Source organism: Protomyctophum parallelum (genome assembly GCF_964188405.1).
Source record: "Protomyctophum parallelum genome assembly, chromosome: 7".
NCBI lineage: Eukaryota > Metazoa > Chordata > Actinopteri > Myctophiformes > Myctophidae > Protomyctophum > Protomyctophum parallelum.
Genome location: NC_139705.1, coordinates 11,108,243 through 11,132,947, shown reverse-complemented (window position 1 = coordinate 11,132,947; position 24,705 = coordinate 11,108,243). Strand labels below are relative to the sequence as shown.

The 24,705-nt window shown below is 42.4% G+C and overlaps 5 protein-coding genes across 6 annotated transcripts in view; 2 read left to right on the top strand and 3 right to left on the bottom strand.

Annotated features, from left to right (window-relative positions):
• The window catches only part of LOC310861929 (cohesin subunit SA-1-like), a gene marked incomplete at both ends in the record, with an annotated part of 18,871 nt that extends 13,348 nt beyond the window's left edge, over nt 1-5,523 (bottom strand). Inside the window, 3 exons of the mRNA XM_083769665.1 lie at nt 1,256-1,352; nt 1,855-2,046; nt 5,458-5,523. Coding sequence (XP_083625791.1) covers nt 1,256-1,352; nt 1,855-2,046; nt 5,458-5,523 — 355 coding nt within the window. The remainder of the gene's footprint in view (nt 1-1,255; nt 1,353-1,854; nt 2,047-5,457) is intronic.
• On the top strand, nt 5,522-12,444 carry LOC310861928 (radial spoke head 10 homolog B-like; the record flags this gene model as incomplete). Its single annotated transcript, XM_083769664.1, is given in 10 exon segments — nt 5,522-5,561; nt 5,834-5,928; nt 9,433-9,609; nt 10,034-10,195; nt 10,420-10,609; nt 11,163-11,253; nt 11,533-11,573; nt 11,576-11,608; nt 11,741-11,889; nt 12,388-12,444. Coding segments are annotated over 10 exon segments (1,035 nt in total).
• A 1,601-nt stretch (nt 12,445-14,045) lies between these two features.
• Nucleotides 14,046-15,105, bottom strand: LOC310861927 (disks large-associated protein 5-like; the record flags this gene model as incomplete). Its single annotated transcript, XM_083769663.1, has 4 exons — nt 14,046-14,249; nt 14,348-14,404; nt 14,584-14,753; nt 14,874-15,105. The coding sequence occupies 4 exons, from the start codon at nt 15,103-15,105 to the stop codon at nt 14,046-14,048; spliced, it is 663 nt and encodes a 220-aa protein (XP_083625789.1).
• A 1,851-nt stretch (nt 15,106-16,956) lies between these two features.
• LOC310861200 (proteasomal ubiquitin receptor ADRM1-B-like) lies at nt 16,957-20,727 on the top strand. The gene is made up of 10 exons (XM_083768549.1): nt 16,957-17,051; nt 17,569-17,813; nt 18,059-18,175; nt 18,267-18,477; nt 18,657-18,738; nt 18,969-19,114; nt 19,211-19,372; nt 19,607-19,764; nt 19,897-19,999; nt 20,094-20,727. The coding sequence occupies exons 2-10, from the start codon at nt 17,604-17,606 to the stop codon at nt 20,177-20,179; spliced, it is 1,275 nt and encodes a 424-aa protein (XP_083624675.1). The 5' UTR covers nt 16,957-17,051; nt 17,569-17,603; the 3' UTR covers nt 20,180-20,727.
• A 207-nt stretch (nt 20,728-20,934) lies between these two features.
• The window catches only part of lama5 (laminin, alpha 5), a 94,375-nt gene continuing 90,604 nt past the window's right edge, over nt 20,935-24,705 (bottom strand). For both annotated transcript variants that reach the window (XM_083769361.1, XM_083769362.1), the window contains exons 77-80: nt 24,138-24,268; nt 23,677-23,770; nt 23,366-23,491; nt 20,935-23,249 (exon numbers count right to left, since the gene is read on the bottom strand). In XM_083769361.1, the coding sequence (XP_083625487.1) occupies nt 23,101-23,249; nt 23,366-23,491; nt 23,677-23,770; nt 24,138-24,268 (500 nt within the window). In that variant the 3' untranslated portion in view covers nt 20,935-23,100. The remainder of the gene's footprint in view (nt 23,250-23,365; nt 23,492-23,676; nt 23,771-24,137; nt 24,269-24,705) is intronic.

The following is a 24,705-nucleotide window of genomic DNA, read 5'->3' as shown; positions in this document are numbered from 1 at the left end:
TTTCTTTTGCTAACTCTCATTCCATTAAAAAGGAAATTAAAAACATATATATAGGCTAATAGTCTATGCCTCTACCTGTCCTGTCCACTATTAATCCAATAGTGTGACTGTTGTTCCAGCCACACACAAACACAAGAATAGAAAGGTCAGATGCGGAGAAAAAAAACCCTCCATAAGACACTGAGTCATTTCACTAGTTATACCCATTGATTTTTCATAGAAGTGGCCACTAGCCCGTCCCGACTTCACAGCATTGAAGTACAGGATTGAATACAGGCTGTATAGAGCCTTATAGTTGCATTTTCGAATAGTATCACAACTTTGTCATAATTAAACTCAGACAAAGTAGATGCCAGCGTGATACCCTTTAAGGGGGGTTCCCCTAGGCTGGGGCCATAACATTTGAGATGAGGCCAAATACATAACAGAATTATATGTAATTTGGTTGCAAACCACTATATCAAAATATTTTCCATGACATGAAAAGGTTTTGAGCTCCGCTGACATACTTTTTCTGTTAAAACAGGTTTAAGAAGACATTTTTAGAATCGGCCTCAGGTCTTAATGGGTTAATCCACACAAATGCTAGTGTCCAAATTTTGGGGTGAACATTAACAGAAAATAACCGATATAAAGGCTCACAACAAGGCCCGGATGGTTAGCTCAACGGTCCGGACACCTAGGCTGCTGAGCCAGCCTGGCGGCGTGCCGCGGGTTCGACTCCCGATCCTGCCGGCCTTTGCCTTGTGTCTTCCCCCCCATCTCTCTCCCCATTTCCTGTCAGTCTACTTTCAACCTATCAATAAAGGCAGAACAATCCGCAGAAATATCTTTAAAAAAAAGAAAAGGGTCACAAGGAATCAAGCTGCATGGTGAGTTTTTAGATTTTGACAAACAGATTTTTTGGTTTAAGAAAACAATTTGGGGGCCTAGTACAGACCCCTAGTGGACACTGGTCATACCACTGTGGAAAGGCATCGCAAATTCGCAACGCTCGTCTACTCTCCACAGACTCAACTAGAAAAAGTTCCCCCTCGGGGCACAGGTCTCCACCAGGGCAGGTCAGGTTGTGGCATCCTGGTGGCGAATAATAATTCGGCCTGGTGGAGACAATTAATATGTGCCAGCGCCGTTGCATTGTTAGCAACTTAGCACACTAGTAGTAGCTAGAGTGGCATCGAAATCAATGCTTATACTGAGATTACATTAGAAGAACTGTTGAACTTCAACCTCTGCCTCTCAGACTCCAACTGACCTTGGCACCCGCAGCACTTCACGATGAAGTTGATGAGTACCCACAGCCCCTCCTCTCGGTCCTGCTTATAGCTGTCCAACCACTCGTCCACCACTGTCTGAAGATTGACAGAGAGATAGAGTCAATGAGATGTCTGCAGTTTGTGGTGGCATTATTATTTTTGTTGTATTGGTTACGACGATTAACCTGCTTATTCTCTCATTGACCCTCATCCACAAAATAACAGACCACGTACACCCAAATCTGTGCTGAAACCTTTCGTGCAATATGAATATTTTAAGTAGACCACTCATTTTGCAAAAATCATAATAGAACCCATAGTCCAAAAAGTCATACCCTACAATATCTCCGCTCATCTTTCTAGTTGCACCTCAACAAAAATGCGAAGGGAAGGGGAGTGGGCTGCTCATTCTCTTAACCCCATTTTGGGCGGGAACCCCTTTTGGTGTTTTAAACATTATGTTATAATTTAGCTATTGAAAAATAGCAGATCTACAAGCTCATAGTGCGCCACCGAGTGGCACGCTACGAGCTTGTAGGTCTGCTATTTTTGAAAAATCGCAACAATCCCTAACCCCTTCTAACGATGCTTTTCTCACCACCATGGCAGGCTTCGCAGAGAATACGGCTACAAACATGTCCTTTGGTGTGATACCCGGTTTCCTCTGGGTCTCTCTGCTCTCATGGACAGGGGAATCCTGCCTGGACACCTCCTGTTGCAAGTTGGACGAGCCTTCGAGAGTTGGTAGGTCGACAGACTCTTCTTCAGATGCAGAAGGTCTTGTAGGTGGCTTGAGGGATGAAAGAGATATCAGCTCAACAGCTCCTTCTCCCACATGTTCCAACAGTACATTGTATATCTTGAGGGTCATGCCATTCACACTTTTTCTTTTACACTTTTACAATCATTTATTCTATGGTCATCACAATAATGTTTTTTGCATTACAACTCTGATGCTTGTGTCCTTATTGGTTGCTTGTTATGCCAGTGAACTAGGAACCTATTCTATTTTCTATTTGAACTCAAATAAGTTTTTTTTTAAAGATTATTCAATTATTACCATAGTACTACCCAACAGACAGTGTGGACATTTCAGTAACAGTCACTTCTAGAATAAACTACCAGCATTAGTCTACTCTGAGAGGCCACAAAGATATGTAAAAGGATGTAACCAGGTACATCAAATAAGCGAATAAAGAAAATAAAAAAGCATTGTGCAGGACTCAGGAGACACTGCACACTTTTAAAGTGGGCAGTTTAAATAGCTTTGATCATGGTAGTTGGCTATGTACCGGCAGCCAATAAACTCATAAGGATTGAGTAGAGTGGTACAACAGCCATGTACAGTGCATATTATAATAATATTTTTAAAAACTACATTTACATCATTAGAGTATAAAAGAGTGAGGATTGGCTTATTTACCACAGTTTGAGGCTTAGCTGGCCCTTTCCCCCGCCGACCCCGGACCCTTCTCCTAGACTTGGACTTGGCTTCGACCTCATCCAGCTCCTCACGACTGATAAATATGGACAAAATGAACCATGTATTGACATCTTAAGGACACGTTCACTCAATGCATTCACCTACATGACTAGTGAAAATAATAAACAAAGAAAACATTTCCCAAATCTTACAGAAATCATCATCATTCACAAGGTAAGGAGTATTAATCATGTTTTTTAGCAACACAACTCTTTCATTCATAATATAAATTACACAGAAGAATGCACACACCCCCGGCAATTAAGTGATATGTCCCAATTACCATAGCCACCCTATATAAGGAGCACTGTGGTCATGTGGTAATGTTTTCAGATCCTCAGACCAGGAAGAGGATATGGCAAGTATTGGGCTTTGTTTGGAAATGTTATGATAGAGCTTTAAACGGTTGAGATTAATTATATAAAGGTGTCATTTTTCAACCAAATGGTTATGGTGAATAATATATTGTAATAATAACATGGGAATGGTGCATTAATATGCTGCAGCATGAAATGAGTAGTATGGTGAACAGAAAATGATGAATATGTAAACTAAACATGAGAATCATAATTTAACAGGTGTCGCTAAGGTAAAGTGGGAAAGGCAGTCTGACTTTATCACACTTGGGAAGTGAGAAAGGCATGAATAATTTATTATTGGGAGTGATCCACATAAGCCAAGACTAATATTACCTGTCAACATCTGCTTGACCGTCCATTGTTGATATTAAGGCTCCAGAGAAGATGTTGTGCAGGAAAGAAAATAATAAAATGTTAAAACTCAGCATGGTTAGGTTTTGCATAGCCGAATCTAGAGTTGCAATACCCTGACTCCCCCATTCATCCAAATTACTAAATATTAGCTGTAGGGAAAGCTTGAATTATCCTCTTTCAATTTGCCAAGCGTTTGTTTCATAAACATCCACTGTAGACATGTTATGAGCTACTTTCTGTCAATAAAATCTCTGCAGGTGATTATTTTTCTAAGTGTTAGATTTGGGAAGCACTCGTCGAAGTCACACGTGAACGGCCCTGCGTACCACCTGTTTCGCATTTGCACATAATGCAGGAGGCAGCAGCACGAACCGCTAATAAAAACGAGTGCTTCCAAACTCCAACACTTAGAAAAATAATCACCTGCAGATCATTTCTTGACACTGACGAAGGCCTGCGCGCAAGAAACGCGTTTGTCTGGCTGGTATATGACTGCTGCTGCGGAGCACTATCATTATTAAACAAAGACTCTTATTACTCGACTGGAAGTGCGGATGTTTTTCATTTTCTATATGTTCATTTTGAATCTGCACCCAGCACACGCCTGTCTGAAAAACTGTCTGAGTAGAGCGGGCCTTTTCCCTTGAAGTGCAAAACACCACAACAATCCACAACCACAGTGCAACATGAAGATCTACATTCATTCTCTTTAGCTGAAAGCTACTTTTAGTAGTTGATTGTTGTCATTTCTAGACATATGGAGTTATGGTCGTAGGGACACATACCTCCGGTATAGAAAATAATTGAAACTATGAGCATATCCAGAATTCCAAATAGCGGTACACTCCCAACGAGGCAGCCGCCATTACAAGAGCAGCCCTTCAAATTTGCGACATTCTCACAGTAACTAAGTTATTTCGAACCTCACCCAAACTCTGCTAAGTAAAGTCTCCACCACCAGGGAAATCATAGAAAACATATTTCAGACATAGTTAACAATTCTGGTTATTTAAAGCATACCTTGTAATCGTAGCGTTGAAGTGTGCGGACAACTTGGTGGTCTTTCTCGAGAAGAGTGGATTCTTTTCTTCCTCAAATTCAAAAAGATTTTTCTTCTTTCCCCTCTGCGGAAAGAGCGCCAACCCACAACCAGGACACTCAGCTTCTACCCAATCACAACGCGACCTTCTCTTACAGACGATGGGATCGGTCTGCATGGGCCCAGGCGTGCGTGCGCCGTGCGTGTCTCCGTCCGACGTCCGTGTGCAAATGACTGGAAACGTCTCGCGCAGAGCCATGTAATAGAATGCAAGGTCCTAACCATAGATATATATAAGAAAGCTATATATCTATGGTCCTAACGGCTAAGTTTACCCAGGACTGTGCAAAGTGAAAAGTGGGAGCTACCAGGATGACGACAATGAATTTGCAGTTGATTTCCTGGACACACTGGAGCCAATAAAAAAGACCACAGACAGAGTGGAGTGGAGGAGCGAAGAGAGGAGATGGAAGACGGACCTGCTGCAACTGCACCTGAATTCTCAACCACCGAGGAGAACATTCTTTAAGTTTACACCCTGGCGGGCTACATTGCACAGTGTTATGAAGATCAACAACATCTGTAACGAACGACTGTGAAATAGCAATAACCGACAGAGAGTGTGCCAGTAATGCAGAGGAGTCCAAACCAGGTGCCTTTTGCCCGTTTGCCGTCCTTCCCCGGAGGTGTTTGAGTTGATATTACAATTGGAACATCTCTTCAGTTCAGACGCACGTCCTGTATGGAATTGGCACTGGCACTGGCAGTCTTGGAAAGAGTCAGTGGCTTTGACCAGCAACCTTCCGCCATGCCATGGAGTGCACCTGCACCAAAAATGAACACGTCGTTAACGTTTCATCCAACTCCGAATGAGAATTGAGGCCAAAAAACTACATTTTGAGAGAAAGCCCAAATCTGATGGACACAGTGGCAGCAAAATGGCCAATAGGAGCCTAGCTTCCACACCAAGAGCACCCTAGCCTCGGTCCCAGTCTTACTGAGAGCACCCAGGCTGTCCAACACATTGCTCATGGCTATGGAAGCAGTAGGCATTCCTGTAGTTCACTCAGGTACGCCAGTCAGCCTCATCTCAACTCCTTGCATTTCGTTTTACACCACCCCCACCAGCAGCATTATCTCAACCACACCACTCATCTAAACAGCACTCTAGTGCCCTGGAGTTAACCAGCCAGACCTTGTCTGCCGAGACACATGATGGGCTACACTTGAAACATTTTTTACTTTGAATCGGGAAACTAAAATACTTAAATACCTTTAAGTCAACAACACACTTGAAACGTAATACCTTTAGGCTTTTTTTGCTTTGTTGTCTGAACTATAGGTCCAGGTCTCTACCTTTCCAGCTTGCCAGTCAACAGTTACACCAAGTTCACCAACGTTCACCAACAGTCAACTTTCCAGGACATGGCTGCAAAGGTTAAGAACACACATTATTAGTTACATCTTTCAGAAATAGCCTTAAAGTTACATGAAGTTATTAGTTACTACTAATACTAATACTATTTGTAGTAGTAGTAAATTACCATTAGTAATATTAGTTATTACTCTCCTGATTGGATGACATTTTTACCCCCACCTGAAAATGCATTATTATTATTATTACTTACAATTACAATTTAGGCATTTAGCAGACGCTCTTAATCCAGAGCGACTTACATTTAAGCAGGAACAAAAGCATGGGAATACATCACATAAAAGCATTTATCATGAAACATGCGTAAGCTAAGAAAGTAACAGTGGAATATCTATATAATGAAACTATACATACACTATACATATAAACTATACATATTATAGTACAATACAATTATAGTGCTGTCTACATAACATGCTATAAGTCTGTGTCAAATGCTATCTAAGCCAACAGAAATGCTATCTAAGGGGTTAGGGTAAGTGCTATGGGCCATGATGGAGTCTGAAAAGGTGGGGTTTCAGGCTACGGCGGAAGTTTGGGAGTGATGCTGCAGTTCTGACTGCAATGGGAAGTGCATTCCACAGTTTTGGAGCCAGAAGGGAGAAGAGTTTGGGACGTGTGGAGCGTTGTCCCGGCGTTTTTAGTGAGGGTACTTCCAGTTTCCCTGCGTTGGCTGATCTGAGTGTGCGGGAGGGTTTGTATAGGGTTCAATCATACTTGCAAGATATGGGGGAGCCATACCTTTGGTTGCTTTGAATGCCAGCATCAGAGTTTTGTATTCTGTGCGGGCAGCGACCGGGAGCCAGTGGAGGGAGCGGAGCAGGGGGGAGACATGTGAGAATTTTGGCTGGTTGAAGACCAAGCGAGCTGCTGCATTTGGATCAGCTGGAGAGGCTTAAGTGCACATGCTGGTAGGCCAATAAGGAGGGAGTTACAATAGTCGAGTTTTGACAAGACTGTTGTCTGGATTAGGAGCTGGGCTGATTCCTGGGTGAGGAACGGTCTAATTCGTCGTATGTTATAGAGTGTGAACCTACATGATCGAGTGACAGCTGTGATGTGAGCTTTGAACGAGAGCTGACTGTCCAGGACAACACCAAGATTCCTTGCTGTTGGGACAGATGTTACCAGGGCGTTGTCTACGGAAATAGTTAGCTCCCGCATAGGGCAGGACTTAGCTGGACACAAGCAGAGCGCACAAATATTGTGGTCGGACCAAAAGTGGTATGTATGTATGATCATGGTGGTCATATTCTATAACTTAAAACTGTTTTAAACAAAATAATTGTATTTTTATTTTATATTAATGTCGGATTTCTTTAAAGATTTATTTGGTGTTTTAGTATTTAATTTAAATATTTCACAGATGTATACAGTATAAAAAACAAGAGGGTTGCGCACATCCAGTCCCTCACTGGTGCTAGACAAAGGCAGATACAGTTCAAAAGAAAAGGAAGTCCGCACAGCAGCTCTGCTCCACAGTGCTTTGTTCATTTAAAGTTTTAAACTGACAAAGTGACGTTTCGGCGATGAAGGCCAGTCATGGCCAAAACGTTGTCACTTTTTTGTCACTTTAAGTCAGTGTTTAAATAAACAAAACACTGTGGAAAATATACAGTATAGTCATTGGCATTACTTTCTTTCTTACAGACCTCACCCTTCTGTCTCAGAAGAGTGACAGACCTGACTGAGCTCCGACTGGTTGCTGGTTGTTTGCTTGGAGACCACCTGATGACCTCTCTTCCAGGCCAAGGCTTCATCCATTAGGAATGGATTACATTCTCATCTTGGATGGTTTTACAAACTGACCTCCCTGGGCAACCAGTGACCTCCAGGGAGGAAGAGAGACTCGATAGGACTCAGGAGTTTCTCTCAAGTGAATGTGTGTTCTTGATATAGACTTACGTTTTCAATGGTGCTCTAGTGAATTGATTTCACTACATTAGTTGTATGCACACCTATGATTTTCAAGCAAAAGCAGAGAATCCAAATCAACAGGCAAAGACTGAAAAACGGTCAGACAGGCTTTCAATGGTGTGCTCTATGAATTCTCAGTGTGAAGTTTGACTACACTTTCACTGCATTAGTTGTATGTACACCTATGATTTTTCAAGCAAAAGCAGAGAATCCAAATCAACAGGCAAAGACTGAAAAACGGTCAGACAGGCTTTCAATGGTGTGCTCTATGAATTTTCAGTGTGAAGTTTGACTTCGTGAGAGGATTTCAGTGTTCTATAAATTATATAAAATGTAGGTGTTCTTTTGCACTAAATGTCAAAGACACAATCAGGTGTTTATGATTTCTCAGCCAACATGTTAGAAATCCAGGGATTGGCTTAACTACTACCACTCTGAATAGCATGAAAGGGGACATATTGATTTATACTTACTGATTACTGATTTGTGGTCCCTGTACCAGAAGTCTAATTTGGCACTTTATTCTCAGAGGTACGGTCAGTGTAAACGCTTCTTTAAATCAGTGTGTGTTGAACAGAAATACAATCGGATGACTATGTACTATATAAGATGTTTCTTCAAGATGTAATATAATTCTTCAAGTTATTGTCTCCACCAGGCCGAAGGCATGGGGGGAGAGTATGTTTTGCACTCCGTCCGTCCGTGTGTCCGTCCGTGTGTGTGTGTGTGTGTGTGTGTCCGTCCGTCCGTGAGCAGCTAATCTCGGCCACCGTTAACCCGGTCGATGCCAAATTTTGCACACACACTCCCTGGATGCCAACGATGAACCTCTGCCCCAAACTTTCCAGAACGGCCTGTTATAGCGCCACCAGGAGGCCGCTTTGTGCAAAACAAGTTTTTGCACAGCACACCTACAGATTTTGTCCAAACATCACGCAAATTGGTACACAGTCTCTCTAGAGCCATTCAACCAAACCGGTCTTTCAGATTTCTCAGACTCCATCCTGATTGGTTAAGATTGGCTTCCAAAGTTCACAGGAGTGCTCAGTTTCAAACAAAATGCTGCAAATCATGAACACATCGCGTGATTTCCGTGAAATTGTGCACCCACATTCCCACTAGGCCGAGGACAAAATGCCACATGAACAATTTCAACTCAGCCTCAAGGTGGCGCTATAACTGGCCGAAAAGTGTTTTTACCTCTAACTGCACGGATCTGTGGATAACCTGGTGGAGACCTGTGCCCAGAAGGGCACTTTTTCTTTTTGTAATGTTCTCATTTTCCACTTTACTTTTATGTCAGATGATGGATAGACCTTTATTTATTGTTTCCTAAATTATATATTTGTTTCACTTGCATCTTTAAGTTGGATACTGATGTATAGCAATTTTTTAAATTGGAACTACTCCTACTACTCCTACTCCTACTACTCCTACTAGCCTATTGCTTCGGCAGAGTGCAGACCCACCATATCCTTTTAGGATATCCTATTTGAGGGGTTCCCGGTTATTCTGTATGTAAGTCCACAGATTCAGTCTCTTCCCTGCATTTGGTTAATTAATGTATGTTCTATCGTCTTTCTTGTCAGCATGGGAAAGGCACACATACCTGGTTCCTGAAGCGAAAGACTGGCTCCCAGTACCCCCAGAGAAATGAGTACAAGGGAGATTTTGTTGAAGGTCAGAGGCATGGATGTGGCACCTTCTACTATGCTGGTGGGGCCCTCTACCAAGGAGGATGGAAGCACAATAAAAAACACGGGCAGGTAAAATTGGTCAGTGGAAAACTGACCTGCTGGTGTCTTAATTTCCCTAAATATCATTATTATGTACATTTATATTGATTCCAGTATTCAAAGTTGAAATATATTCAAGTGATGATTTTGTATCGTATGATGATATTGCGCAGCAAAACGTGCAAGCTCACATGTTTTGAGTTTATAGCCAACGTATGATGGACTTGTTTTAGCTTGTACAGTATGTTGTTTTTGTGATATAATGCACTGATTGGTTGGCACTTTTAATTTCGTTGTACACGTTGCAATGACAAATAAAGATCTATCTAAAGAAGCATAATTGGCATAGGCTTTTTAAGAATCTTCACCTATAATGACATACTCAGAATAGGGATGCTAAAGTTCATATGGTTAATTGGAGATTCTATAAGTGACTCAAATGTTTGTGTCACAGGGAAAGTTTATATTCAAGAACGGACGTGTTTTTGAAGGGGAATTTGTGGATGATCACATGGCAGAGTTCCCTTCCTTCTGTTTGGATGGTTCAAAAACACCCAACCTGAGCGGGATCAGAACTCATACTCCCCTCCCAGAAGACTGTAAACCGATTTCCATTGTTCATTGAATGTGTCTATATGTCCTACTGTATATGTTTTATTATGAGTAGGTAGTATGCTTGATGCTAATCAAATGTATCATCTGTATTCTGTGACAATAAAATATTGAAAATGACGTTCAGTCTCTAGTGAATAGAAGTTGAGGTATTAGTTGAGGTAAAGTGTTTGTTTGTTGTTTGTTGGAACGTGTGTGCGTGTCTGTCTGTGTGTTTGCGTGAAACAGGTGGAGTTTGTGGTCCTTCGACACATCTCTGAGCTGAGGTCTATCTACAGTTTCTACAGCAGCCTTGGACATCCTCAGTCGCCAGACAACACCTTCCTGCTGTCTCGCCTGCAGTTCTGGCGTCTGCTGAAAGACTGCTACATCCACCATCATGACATCACTCTGGCACAAGTAGACCGCCTCATCAGAGGTGAGGGGACCCTCGCTGTTTCAGTCATATATAGTACTATATCTGCTCAATACATTGTGTGCGATTGCATATCGCAATTCGCTACAGTTGAGAACAGTAAATACAGTGCTACATAATAAAAATCACACCTGTGTCCCGTGTCCGAAACGGTCGAGAAATGTCAGCGTTAAGGCCTATTCATAGTCTGGATTTTCGGTGGTAAGGTGACCACCGCTCCGGTGGTGAGCTGACCACCGGAGCTGAAATAACATTGAACGGTGGTGAGAAAAACAGAGAGAAGGGCTGGAGCGGTGGCGGTGGTTTGCTCTTCACCGTGGCTCGTGACGTCATGTTGTAGTTCGGTGGTCACCCCACCACCGTAAATCCAGACATGTCTGTCACACATTGCTACTTAATGGAGCGGTTAGGCACCGCTCAAAAATTGTGTAATGGGCACAAAAGGAGAAAGAATATAAACATATCAAAGTAGAGATACCATGTCTTGTAAGCAAGTGTAACATTCCTCTGACATTAACTCTAATGATCATGTGTGTGGATGTTTGCATGTTCTCAGAGGAAGTCCCTCCAGAAGAAGTCTACTCTCCCTTCACCGCAATGCTTCTACACACATTCATCAGCTGTGTGGTAGTTCTGGCCTACCACATGTACCATGAGGAGTTTGAGGACAGAGTGAGTACTGAAACCTTTCTCTGACATGGGAGTAATACAGCGTCCACATTGTTCATTTAACTCCAAATGTAACCAAATGGAAATGGGATCAGAACTCACCTTAACCCAAACATTGTAAACCGATTTAATTTCCATTGAACCCATAAGGGTACATTTGGTTACATTTATACAATCTCAGTTACAAATGGATAAATTAACACTGAATTTTCTGTGCAATAAAGAACACATAAGACATGTGTCTTTCATTGTCCTAGGTCATCAGACAGTGTTTTGGTGGCATGCTTTTCCAAGCTGATGACAACATCCTTCCAAATGCAAAGAATGTAAAAGGTGCATACAGCATTCACATTCCACGAAATAGGCTTCTATACACACAGATGACTGTACTGTATTCTACACATACAAAGACCTTCCAGTGACTGCAGTCTCACCCTAAAATTCTACACCTTTATTTTGATTCAGGGTTTCTGTTCGGTAACCCAGTTCATGCGGTGGTTACTGTGAACTACACAGAGAGGTGCTGGGAGATCTATCAGGCCTTTAGTGTAGTCAAGCCAGCATCCTCAGCTGACCACACCATGACCTGCAGGCACCTTGTGTGGATGTTTAAGGTAACATTTTTACTTCTCTGTGATTGTGAAAACTTCACTGGTGAGCACAGATTACTTTCTGACTGGGCTGTACAGTATGGGCAAAGACAGTCCAGTACTCTCTTTAGATACCTCAATTAAAGTATATTGTGTGCAGTGCACATCGTAAACAATATGAGAGATCAGAAAACAATGCGATATATGTCTGAGTCTGGTGAAGGTAAGGTTCTAGGCAGGGTGTTCCATGCATAGGTTCCATCATGTCTACACATCCTAGGATATACCGACACTAACCAACAGAGAAATAGGGCTGGCACAGTCTGGTAGTATATATGGCATGTGTTAACTGCAGAAGGGTGCCACCCTGTGGCTCTCTCTCTGCGTGCAGTCGCCATGAAACCACATCCCACTACCACACATTTCTATTGTTTTTTAAGTCATTTATTAATTGATTCATAAACCAGAATGCTTGATTAATATTGACAGTCACAATGTGTCCCTCTGGTTCCTGTTGAGCAGGTAGACTCACTCTCTTCAGGGATGGAGTCATCGTCCACTTTCACCTCCCAGAGCTGACTGAGGCTGGTCAGCCTGGCCGTTTCAGTGATGACCTGTGACCTGATACAGAGACCAGAAAACGTTTAAACTGTGAACACAATACTAAGTCAGACTTGTGATAAAATTCAAGATTCTTGAGTCAAGGAAGGCACAAACCTGGGTCTGAGGAAGGTGTCCACAGAGCGTGGAGTAAGCGGCTCAAATTTGAATGTGGAGAGGCCAGCGGGGGTCTCAAACACAAACCCTTTAGGGGCAAAGGAGGAGGTACCCTCAGTGGCAGGCCTGGGAGCAAGGGTATCAGATTCCGCCACCAACTCCACTTCCTCCTCACGGAGAGTTGATTCTGCACCCTGCTTCCGAGGTAATGAAACAGAACCACTTTACTCCCCACATTCAATATTTAGTTCAGACCCAAGGAGATCCAGAGCACAATTAGTCACCGTTAACATACAGCATGAATCTAAAAGAACACAATAGACAAATATTTACATATGTATTCAGCTCAGTGTGAAGCATGGAGACATAGGACCATTACACTCATTCTATAATTAAAATCTCACCACAGCTGCAGTCTCGTCAACCACCGCTGACACAGTCTTGACATCCACAGCTGAATTAGAACACAGAAATCAGGTATCAAGTACAGCAGGCAAATAAACAAAGTAAACAAGCAAAAGACTAAAGTCATAGTTAGGATATTGTGCATACCTTTGTTCTTGCCTCTGCCAGTAGAGGTTGCTACAGGCTTAGCATTGCCCCTTGTTGTCCTACCTAAAAAACACATTTTAAAAATGCATTAATTGACAAATACCCACATGTTCTATGCTATTATTGAGAAGGGTTAAAGTGCAAATAACATACATTTTAAAACAGTTTAGTATCATATTGTCTATGTCCCTCAAAGTTATTACTAATGGTTTGAGCTTCAATCACCACTCTGATATAACCAGTACCACAATGTCCTGAGGTGGTGGGAGTGCCGATATGCAGATTTAATATTTGAGTCATTATAATACTGATGCTAGATAAAACCAGGCTTGTTGCCATTCCAGCTTGGAAAATCAACAATGGTGGACATTGTAAACAAAGTGGAGATGCGAATTTGGGACTGAAGAGGAATTATACAAAGTAGGGCGACATTGATTACATCACGATGACAAAATCAGCTGTTCCTGAGAGCAATTTCCATTAAAGCACCAATATGATATGCGATATGATTATTTGTGGGGATAGAAACACATAGGGAGACCCAAAAACACAAAATAAATTGGAAAAGTTGAATTTTATGTTATAGGTCTTTTAAGGCAAAAGGTTTAACTGAAACACCAGAGGAGAATAGCAGAAAATGTGTGTACCTCCAGCAGGCCTGTCCACATTTGAGATAGTTGCTGCACAAGCCACTGGCCCTGCTAAAAATAAAAACACCACAAGATTTGGATGATATCGTAGCGTAGAATCTCATTGCTGAATACATTGAATTATTCAATAACCCAATAATGAGGAATTACAGTAAGAACTTTGTACAGCAATTTGTTATAGCACAGGCCCATTTGTTTGAATGCATCATTATAAAGCAAGATAATTTCAGTCCCAAACATGGTTTCTGTCTCAGACTGCAATTAGTTACCTCTAGGGACAGCATTGCCCCTGGTAGCAGCTGGTTGGACTTTGGCTCTGGCAGATTGTACAGCTGGTTGGACTTTGGCTCTGGCAGATTGTACAGCTGGTTGGACAACTTTGGCGCTGGTTGTAGCTTGGGCTCGCTGTGGCTGGACAAGAGCTGTGCGGCTCCTGGTCATTCTTCCTACTACAGGCTTGTTTGGCTATGGGACAATATGGAGACAAGCATAAGTAGAAGTCATTCAATGCTCATGCAAATTGACGTGACAGAGCTGGGTGGGGTTATGGAGTTACAAGTTACCTGCTGGTCCAGCTTTGTTAAACGTGTGCTGCGGGTCTGTGTCACTTTCACAGCTGCCTGGTAGGAAGGAGGGACAATAACTAATTACCATAACAGTGCAACTTCTGTTAGCATTTTCAGCATAAAACAAATAAAAGTGTGGTGCATGCATTGAAAACAAGTATAGCTTTATATACATGATCATAGTGTGACAAAATCAGTAGTGCCACTTTATCTGGCTTTGAATGCCCCCTCACCTCACAGGGTTTGGCAACCGGAAGCTGTAGGGAGAATGAGTCTGTGGGGCGATATAAGCCCACCTTAAAGACCCCCTTACGTTCCTTCTCCCTCTTCTCCTTCTCCTTTATTAAGCTCTTAGTCTCCTTCCATCTTTTAAGCATCTCCAGTCGTTGTGTGGCAGCCAAGTCTGTGCAGAAAATAAATTGTTACAACCAAATTTCCTGTTTTGACGGCAATATAATCTTGAATGTGAACAAAATGGGTAGGGTTTTAAGTTGCATGCATTTATAGTACAATCAAGCCTTACCTTTATCAGACTGTCCAACCGGTGCCGCCGTCTCCTTAACATTGGAGATGTTGACTGCCATGATGGAGGCTTCCACCAGCTCAGGGACCTGGTCAAGCTGCCTGCGGCTGTTGACGGCACGCTCCCGGTTCTCCTTTTGCGATTGTGATCTCCTCCGGGACATCTTCACCCTGAGCATAGGGACACTGACATCTCGCTCCCGCAGGTGAGAATATTTACCAGGTGCCTCCATATTGTCTGGATTCCTGGTACAGTCAGGTTAACAGGTGAGAAGTTAGGTAAAGATACAAATTTATATTTTAAAAACATTGTGCAAATATGCATTTCAGATTTAAGTTGTGCTTGTTACAGTTCAAATGTTAAGCTGGTGAGACCTCATGGTCAACTTATTTTTAACAAACTTGGTGACATTACGAAAACTAGTGGTAGTTTGTTTCAGATTGTTGGAACGGGTTTCAGTTCTTGGTTCAGTTGGTTGCATAACACGTCTTTACAGCTTACCTTTAAAGAGTGGAAATTAATCTTCTTTAATGTAGATTGTTGCTGCTAAACTTCTCTCGTTTCTTCCACGCAGCCGTTCTCAAACAATCAACAAAGATGGCGGGTTACGTTTGAAGCAGTCTACAGAGGCTTTTATTGGCTGCACATGCTATGTGCTGATAGGCTGCAGCTGGGTGTGTGTGTGCGTGTGTGCGTGCTCTTGCGAGAGCTGTCACAGCTGTGTACAATTACTAGAGTCTGGTTGCCCCTAACTACACAGGTTCATCTCGATGTTCTGGGCATCTTTGTAATGTTAGTGTTAGTAAAAAAGCAGGTAAAGGAGTAAAGTTTGAGGCAAACTAACATCAGTCACTCTGCCGTTCACTGTAGAGGAAGAGGTGCGCCTGGTGAGGGTTTTACCCCCGCAGCTACGTCCCATGAGACCCGCTACGGAATCGGTCTATAGGCTGAGGAAGAAATGCCACTTGACAGTTTTCAAATCAGCCTCATGGTGGCGCTACAACATGCCAAGTTGCGTCTCACACACACACACACACACACACACACACACACTCTCTCTCTCTCCTATCCTCCTGGTGGAGACCTGTGCCCAGAAGGGCACTTTTTCTAGTTCAATACTGTGTTTATGGTTGTAAACATCAAACGTGTATACACCTTTTTAAAGGAATTAACCTCAGACATGTAAAAAAGGCATGTTGTGTGTAAACACCTGTGTTTCTGTCAGGTGGAGATATCAGCCTTTCCATTTGTATTACCTATTTTGCAACCTGATTCTGATGGGGTTTTATCGATCTGCCCTGGAATGGTTCAATACATTGTCCTAGACCTAGACAGACATGAGAGACATAGGTCTTGTCCTGGCCCCCAAATCTGGGTTGGAGCAGATGTGTCTAATGGTGAGTACTGTAGCTGTGCCCGTTTAAGAAGGTGCCGTTTTGTTTTGAAAACAGTGGATATTGTGATCTGTGGGAACTTAAGGGACACAAGTACATTAGTTAGGATACAAGTTATTAGTGAAGATTCACTGCTGTCCCAACTAAGAAGTTAGAAACAAGAAAGAAAAGTTTTTCCCAATCTCAAATTTGCAATGTTAGTATTGAGGCATGACATAACATGTGTTGACTGTGTTAACTGTTAACAGTTAACTCCAGTTTGTGTGTGTGTGTGTGTGTGTGTGTGTGTGTGTGTGTGTGTGTGTGTGTGTGTGTGTGTGTGTGTGTGTGAATGGGTGAATGTAATGCGCTTTGGATAAAGGCACTGCTGCCTTAATTTAAAAATATATATAATTTAATTCAAGTACGGTTAGACTAGAGCCAAAGAGTAAGACAGAGCATACTTCACTTCATAGGGCCAGGCTCTTCTCCCCTATCGGAAGTTTATGGAATGAGTACATGAACAACCAGGCTGTTTTCTGCCTCCTCAATGTCGTAACTCAAGCTATCCAGAACCCAGCTTTTAGAAGTTTTCAGGAGAGAAAAAGCAATTAATTCCAAGCTTCAAAATTCAGCTTCCTCAAAACCACGCCCACCTGGGCGAAAGCTCTGGGAAAGATTGAGACCCGAAAAATAACCACCAACGAAGAAGGATTTGCAACGCGGAAGTTACTTCTAGTATTTAGCTGCTTACTTTTTCAGCCAGCGTCGAAAGAACTTTGTCACTTCGCAACCAAAACTTCAGGTATTTGCTCCAAATAAACTTGTTGCTTAATTATACAGAAAATGGCTTGAAGTACATGATTGTACACAGTTATTTAACGACGATGCTGTTATTTTCCAGCGTGATCAAGTAAACGAGTTTCGTCCTTTGTTAGTTGTCAGTTTAGCCAAGTCATGGGCTAACGTTAGCTTGTCAATCTACCGACTGTAGAGCATTGTGTTTTAACTGGTTAGCCTGCAACTACTCAGTAATGTCGCTACTGTTTAAAGTTAATTACAGCTGGGCCTTGTTTTGCTATCATACTGACAGTTTTGCCTTTTGGTCTGTGTCTTATGTTTTACAACGGTGCTGTCACTGCTGTGATTATTGTTCTATATAACAATATATATTATATACATTGGTCTAAACCAAAAGATAATTTCTAGTAGTGGAGTAAATGTATTGAAATGGGAAATACTTAACTATAGTAAAATAAATAAATAAACTTTCCACCACAGTTTGTTTTGTATAAACAAGATCTTTCCCTCTGTCCCGTTAGTGTTCGTGCCTCCCTGTCAGTGCCGAGATCCAACGATGTCGTCAGGCGCTCTCTTCCCTAGCTTGGTGTCGGGGTCCAGGGGAACCTCCAGTAAGTACCTGGTGGAGTTCCGTGCTGGTAAAATGACCCTGAAAGGAAGCACGGTGAACCCCGACAAACGCAAGGGCACCGTCTACATCCAGCAGTCGGACGACTCCCTCATTCACTTCTGCTGGAAGGACAGGACCACTGGCAATGTGGACGATGTGAGTACTGACATGTTTAAGGAAATAAACACAAACGCTTAGTTGTGTTTATATGCTATTTGGTATACAGAGGTTTTAAACACAAATTGTACAAAAAGCTATAGTGTGTATATTGCAGCTTATCGTACACACCTTTTTGCATTATTACTGTATATTCTTTGAAAGATCATACATTGTGTTGTAGTCAATGGAAATTGGAAACGGTTTAATTTAAATACTTAGTTGTCCCTACTTGTGTTGTCCAGGATCTGATCATCTTCCCCGACGACTGTGAGTTTAAGAAGGTGAACCAGTGCACTACGGGACGGGTCTTTGTTCTCAAGTTCAAAGCAGGCTCCAAAAGACTCTTCTTCTGGATGCAGGTAAGACGAGAGAAGGCAAATGGGAAAGTTAGAATCTAGCGTTTCTCGTCGGTTGTTTGCGACGTGTCGATCCGTGTTTCTGTGAACCTAGGAGCCCAAAACGGACAAGGACGAGGAGCACTGCCGTAAGGTGAACGAATACCTCAACAACCCTCCCATACCCGGGGCTCCAGGGAGCGGGGGCAGCGGCGCTCATGAGCTCTCTGCCCTCGGCGGGGAGGGGGGCCTGCAAAGCCTGCTGGGAAATATGAGCCACAATCAGCTGATGCAGCTGATTGGACCGTCGGGGCTCGGTGGATTGGGTGAGTAGCTGCACCTGTGTGCACTGCATGCAGAAATAAACTGCAACAAGATGGAGAAAATGTGATTTCACTCAATTGTACATGACATTACAGTTAACATGTAGGCTTGTCCACCATTTATATTTATTAAGTACTATGAACCTTTTGTCGATCTGATGTTTACGAACATGTCTATTCAGGAGGTCTCGGCGCTCTAGCAGGGCCAGGCCTGGCTAGTCTGCTGGGTAGCGGAGGACCAGCTACCAGCAGCTCCTCATCCAGGTACACACACACACAATATATCACTACATCTATATCACAGCTCTGTTCAGCGGCTGGCTGCTCAACAACGTGTCTTGATCTTGTAGAGCGATTGGGACCATGGCAATGCAATGTACTATTCTTTCCTAGACTATTACACACACACACACACACACACACACACACACACACACACACATTATGAGTGTAAACTATACCCCGCCCCATATCCCTTGTCTTCTCTCCTCTAGCTCTCGCAGTCAGTCAGCCGCCGTCACTCCGTCCTCGGGTGGAGCTCCCCGGCTGAGCTCCACCCCGGCCCCCACCACCCCAGTGACCCCTGCTGCTTCTGCTGCCTCTACCACCTCCCCTACTGCAGTCGCTCCCTCTACACCTGGTATGGGGACGGAAGCGCCGTTCAACCAAGCATAAAGCTTGACATTTCCCTCTTAAATTAAGTGAAATGACTCTGTATTTTTTTTCTTCTTGCCAGTCTCTGCCCAGACTCCGCTGACCCCTGCTTCTGTGGGAAGCCCTACCCCCAACCAGCCTATCCAGCTCAGTGACCTGCAGAGCATACTGGCCACCATGAACGTGCCTGCTGTTGCAGCTGCTGCTGCTGGTGTAGCAGCCGGATCAGGAGGTGAGAGCCAAGGTAAGGAGGGTGGTGGAAGGAATGGAATAAGAGGGATTATTATCATGGAGTTGTTGGTCATCTCTGCTACTGCTCAGAGGACATGAGAGGGAGAGAAAGGAAAGTAGATGGGAGGAGGGGAGATAGTGAAGGAAATGGGCAGAAGGACGGCTCAGAAGGAAGCCAATGGAATGAGGACTTCTTTATGTAATCTTTATTTAATCTCAAATAACTGATCGTGTGTGTGTGTTCCAGTGGACCTGTCCAGTGTGTGTACTCCAGAGATGATGGCTCCTATTCTGTGTAATGCTGAGGTGCAACAGAGACTGCTGCCGTTCCTTCCATCAGGAGAGTCTCTACCACAGAACCCTGAAGAGATACACAACACACTGTCCTCACCACAGTTCCAACAGGTAACTCGCACCACAGTTCCAACAGGACACACCACACACACGGCACCAGCAAGCACTGTATTCAAACAACTTTCAAGTCTCCATTATTACCACTAATGTCCTTAATAACTTGTCCCTTTCTCCCTCCATCAGTCCATGAGTATGTTCAGCAGCGCATTGGCTTCAGGCCAGTTGGGTCCTCTGATGAATCAGTTTGGTCTTCCACCAGAGGCCGTGGAGGCTGCTAACAAAGGAGGTAAGACCGAGACATCTACTGCATAGCCATAACCATTACAACTAAAATGGCTTTAACACCGATTAACTCCTGTTCCTCTCTCCATCTTTATCAGATGTGGAGGCATTTGCCAAAGCCATGGAGAACAGTAAGGGAGGAGCTTCTAAGGAGAAGGATGATGAGGACATGAGTCTGGATTAGAACTGACCCCTCCTGTCTCAATGGGCTCTCTCACTGCTTCCTCTTCTCTCTTCTTAACCTTCTCTTTGCCATAGAGAGTATTGCCCTCTGTATATTAAGTTTGACCAGATTTCACTAATGGATGCCATGTTGCTACTTGCTACCAAACTCTATAAGATACTTAGGCTGCAAGTGTATGCCACCCAGCCATGTTGTTCTTAGGACAGACAACGCTGCAAACATTCAAACAGCCTGCTGATAGTACACTGATAAAAACCCACAACCAACATGTGGCTGCCTAAAGACAAGGCATTTATTTGATTTATATTAAAAAAAAATCTTTGTTTTTCTTCTTGCCTTCAAAATATAAGTGCCAAGGAGAGAGTACTTTGAGGAATCTGAGAGGGTCTAACATGGGTTTCTTTAGGTGTTGTCTTGCTGTTTTACTTAACATTGTGATCTTTGTCATACTATAATACAGACTGCTTTAGTCTGAAAAGACAGAATTGCTAATACGGGGCACTTTCTGCCTTTTTGAGTGATTTAATCTTGATTAAAAACATTTGCAAACAAAATAAAATATTTGTATTTATTTCAGTTTTAATGTATGATAACACATTGCTCTTGTCTTAATAAAGGCCAGAAGACTAAGTGTCAGTGCAGAAAGGGGTGATGCATGTGTGGAGCTATTTTCATGTTTATAATAACCATCAGACAAATTTATACGAAAAATCTTTATTTAAAATACACTTTACAACACAAAGGGGTTGGGGGACAGGGTGTGTGGACAGGACAGCTTATTTGTTTTTACTGTGAAATATTGGAAGCTCCATTCCATCCCCTAAAGTTATTTTAACCAATCTGTATGGTAGAGAATGCAATATGCGTGTAAAACACAACTGATCGCTGGAGGTGGTCCACCTGCTACATTTAGATACTGTTGAGGGCCTGACAAGGTATTCGAGCTCTATTGTATCAGCGCTTGCATGGGGGACAAGAGTTTGAATCTCAGGTAAGACATGAATGTTATGGATTGCAGCTTTAAGTGAACATGTTCTTTAATACAGGCTTCACCCTGGACCCTGTGATCCCCGATACAGACATGAGACATGTTGTGATACATTTCCATTGGGCTAACAAATCATGTTTAAAATGTGCCATAAGCTAATCATTTGTGGATTTAGATGGATCAGAAACAGGATTTCTAGATGTACTAATTTCACTTAACTCAACTTTTAGTCGAACAAGTCATTTACACCTCCATTACTACAATCCTCTCTTACCTCAGCACTGGAGGAAAGTGGATACAAATAAAGGAACAAATATTTTAGGAGGGCTAAAACAGATTAAAACAAACCAATCAGAAGAAGGGGTTTGAGTTTCTTGTTTTAATGAAAACCTAGCTTTAAGCAAAACTGCTTTCCCACCATGTTTGTGTCTCAGCATCCTTGCTATTGGTAAACCAACACAAAGAAAAGCTCTTAACATCTGTTTATATAACAGTTTATTGTCGATACAACTATTGTTTGGGATTTTAAACCCCTCATATATACATCCATTATACCAAAATATATAAAATGTGCAATTCTATATAATTTCATAGTGTGTTCAGATCTTGTTTGGAAACTAGGTGGGTCTGTGACAGTGAAGGGGCCGGACTTTGTAGATAAAAAGCATGTTTTTAGAGATTATGATAAGGCTAACCTTAAAATTAGGCATTACCAGTTTGTGTCACAGACAGTGCCTCTGACAAATTCTACTCAAACACAAAAAAAGCCTAGCATCTCCAAAAAGTATTGAAAAATACTAGAATTCTTCATTGATAATACATTCCATTCCATTTCAGTAAACGGTGGTGGAGCGTACTTTTTATGTGGAGATATTAGGAATTTAGGAAATGCATAATATGCATTCCCTTAAATTCTATATGTTGTTGCAATGTTTGTGAATAATTATGACCAAATTGACTTTTAAAGCCAAGTGCCAACTATGTGTCATTTTGTTTTTAACTTGACTTTTGTGTTGGCAGTTGCCCAACTGATAACACCAATTAATGTACCTACTCACAACAATGTTTTTCTTATTTACATGCCATTTAATCTGATCTTGCACTTTGTAAGTGGTTCTGCTAAATGCCTCAATTGTAATAACTCACACACCTGTTGTATTAAAAGCATTAAAGAGAGCTCCACATTCACGCTTTTCACAGTGTACCGACTCAGTAGAAGTTCTCAAGATCGTCACGCAACTTTATCATTGTTTACCACAAACGAAACCTGGAATATTGTGAAGACAGACAGGAAAATAAAAAATATACATTTGTTTCTGCAATATAGAAAATAAATATACATATTTCTTAAATTAGCTACAGCAACATAAGACACCCACCACCATGGATTTCTTTACACAGAGTTGGAGTTGGAAGGGACTGTGAGGACAAGAGTTTTTGTGTATGTCTCTGTGGACAGTGTGTAAGAACAACTATCATTCGTAGGGTAGAGCTCAGTTGGACACGTTTCTTTACATTTAAAAAAGACTCAAAATCAATCTACAAGCTCACAATGTGTCATGATGCGATGCATTATGAGCTTGTAGATCAGCTACAGTCTGTTGTTTAAAGCCACTTTGCATTGGGGGAAGCAGCCAGGCGCTCTCCTTGGCATGATAACGTTTTGGGAAACGCTGGGGTACAGGGCACGTTGAATAGGAGTGTATTTTGATGGGTACCTGTGAGTCTTTTAAGTGTGGCACTGTAGCACAGCGTGTGCGACATTGTCTTTGTGTCAAATATCTATGTGTGTTTAAATGGCAGTACATCAGTGCATGTTTGTGTGTGACTGCATGTTTTCTATGTCATGTCTGTCTGTGTACACCGCATTATGCAATATGCATCAGTGTTTCACGTGTGTGGACAGTCCTGCTCGTGCTGCTGAATGAAATGTTTACATGCTGGGACAGCCTTGTGTCCCGACAGCACCATGGACAGTCAGTGGTTTGGACAGCATGACAGGTCTCTGGTTGAGAGATGCTTTGCGGACACACCCGTGGAATGATGGCAGGTCAACAGGCAGATCAGGAACAACTACGCCATCTAGTGGGACAACAGAGAAACGGCACATTAGAGAGGGGTTCAAAAACTTCATATTGATTTTGTGTGAATGCATTCATATACAATCAACGCACTCTGCTTAAATATTATGTACTCACCAGGTACTCCACCCAGGTAGACAGTCTCTTTGGCCTTGGCTCCAGCAGAGCGACTCTGTTTGGGGCCAACGCTGTGTTCACTGGCTGCATCGACATGGAGCTGAAGAATGTTGCTCTTTTTCACCACTATACAGACAAGGAACATAGATACGCATTAATATTTTGGTGAGGTTGCACCGTTGCACATTGCACTTTAGAAAGGACAATATTATACATCACTACTACTACACACTTACTAAAACTGAATTTGGTTAATTGGCTGTTGATCGAGCAATAGTTTACATGCAATGCTGCACGTCTCCACAACTCACCAGTAACAGTGTGCCAGCGTCCATTACACAGAGACTCCTCAGGAGTGAAGGAGGTAGAGAACTCACCACTACCACTGTTCACTGACACCATTACCTACACACACACACACACACACACACACACACGTTAAGTTCAGGAGATGATTGACTGATTGAAAAATATATTAACCGTTTGAGGAAAGCACAGTTCAATACAAGGTCTGCTAAGAGGATAAACCCAGAAAAGCACTAATACATTGGGGTCCTCCCTTTTCAATTTAATGACATACAAATATACAGTACTAACAGAACGGTTAGAAATCAAATGATTCATTCTAACTAGTACTAATAACTGTTGGACACAATCTTCAATTAAAATGGTCCTCTGTAAAGACCATGGTCCAATAACTACACTTGTATCAAGACAATTCCTTCTTCTGTTAACGTTGAGTCATGATTATATCAGGTTTTAAAGGTCATACCTGTCCCTGGTTGAGGACTACAGTGAGGTGCTGGTCAGATGATGTCCCAGCATGCAGCAGGAGCCCGGAGTCCGAGATGGGCCGAATCTCTAAATTGATCTCGATATCCCGGCCGAGAACCAAGGACTCATCTGGAGTGAGGCGGGATTGGGAGAGAACGCTTAATATTATTTTCCGTTTTCCGTCACTTGGCGTCAAAAATAGCGAATCTACATAATGCGCCATTAGCTCGCTAATAACCACGGCATACGGCTGTCGTGTTAAGTGGTCACATGGGTGGGCCACGTTTATTTTAATGATGAAACAAGCGATTGTGTTCCATCCTTGGAGCAATGGAACTAATATACGTAGTATACTTTTGATCAGTATCACAAAGAAGGCTAGTTTAACCCATTTAACCCAACCTTAACCCATTTTGGGCAGGAACCCCTTTCGGTGTTTTAAGCATTAGGCCTTATGTTATACTTTAGCTATTGAAAAATAGCAGATCTACAAGCTCGTGTAGGTCTATTTTTGAAAAATCGTGAAAATGTGCCTCAAATCTTTGAATATACTTTCAGAGTTTCAG

Bases quoted from the DNA above. Each gene is read 5' to 3' on its own strand.
- LOC310861200 (XM_083768549.1), top strand. From the start codon at position 17,604: ATGTCGTCAGGCGCTCTCTTCCCTAGCTTGGTGTCGGGGTCCAGGGGA. The intron at 19,373-19,606 runs GTAAGGAGGGTG...TGTGTGTTCCAG, and splicing joins ATCAGGAGGTGAGAGCCAAG to TGGACCTGTCCAGTGTGTGT. The intron at 20,000-20,093 runs GTAAGACCGAGA...CATCTTTATCAG, and splicing joins GGAGGCTGCTAACAAAGGAG to ATGTGGAGGCATTTGCCAAA.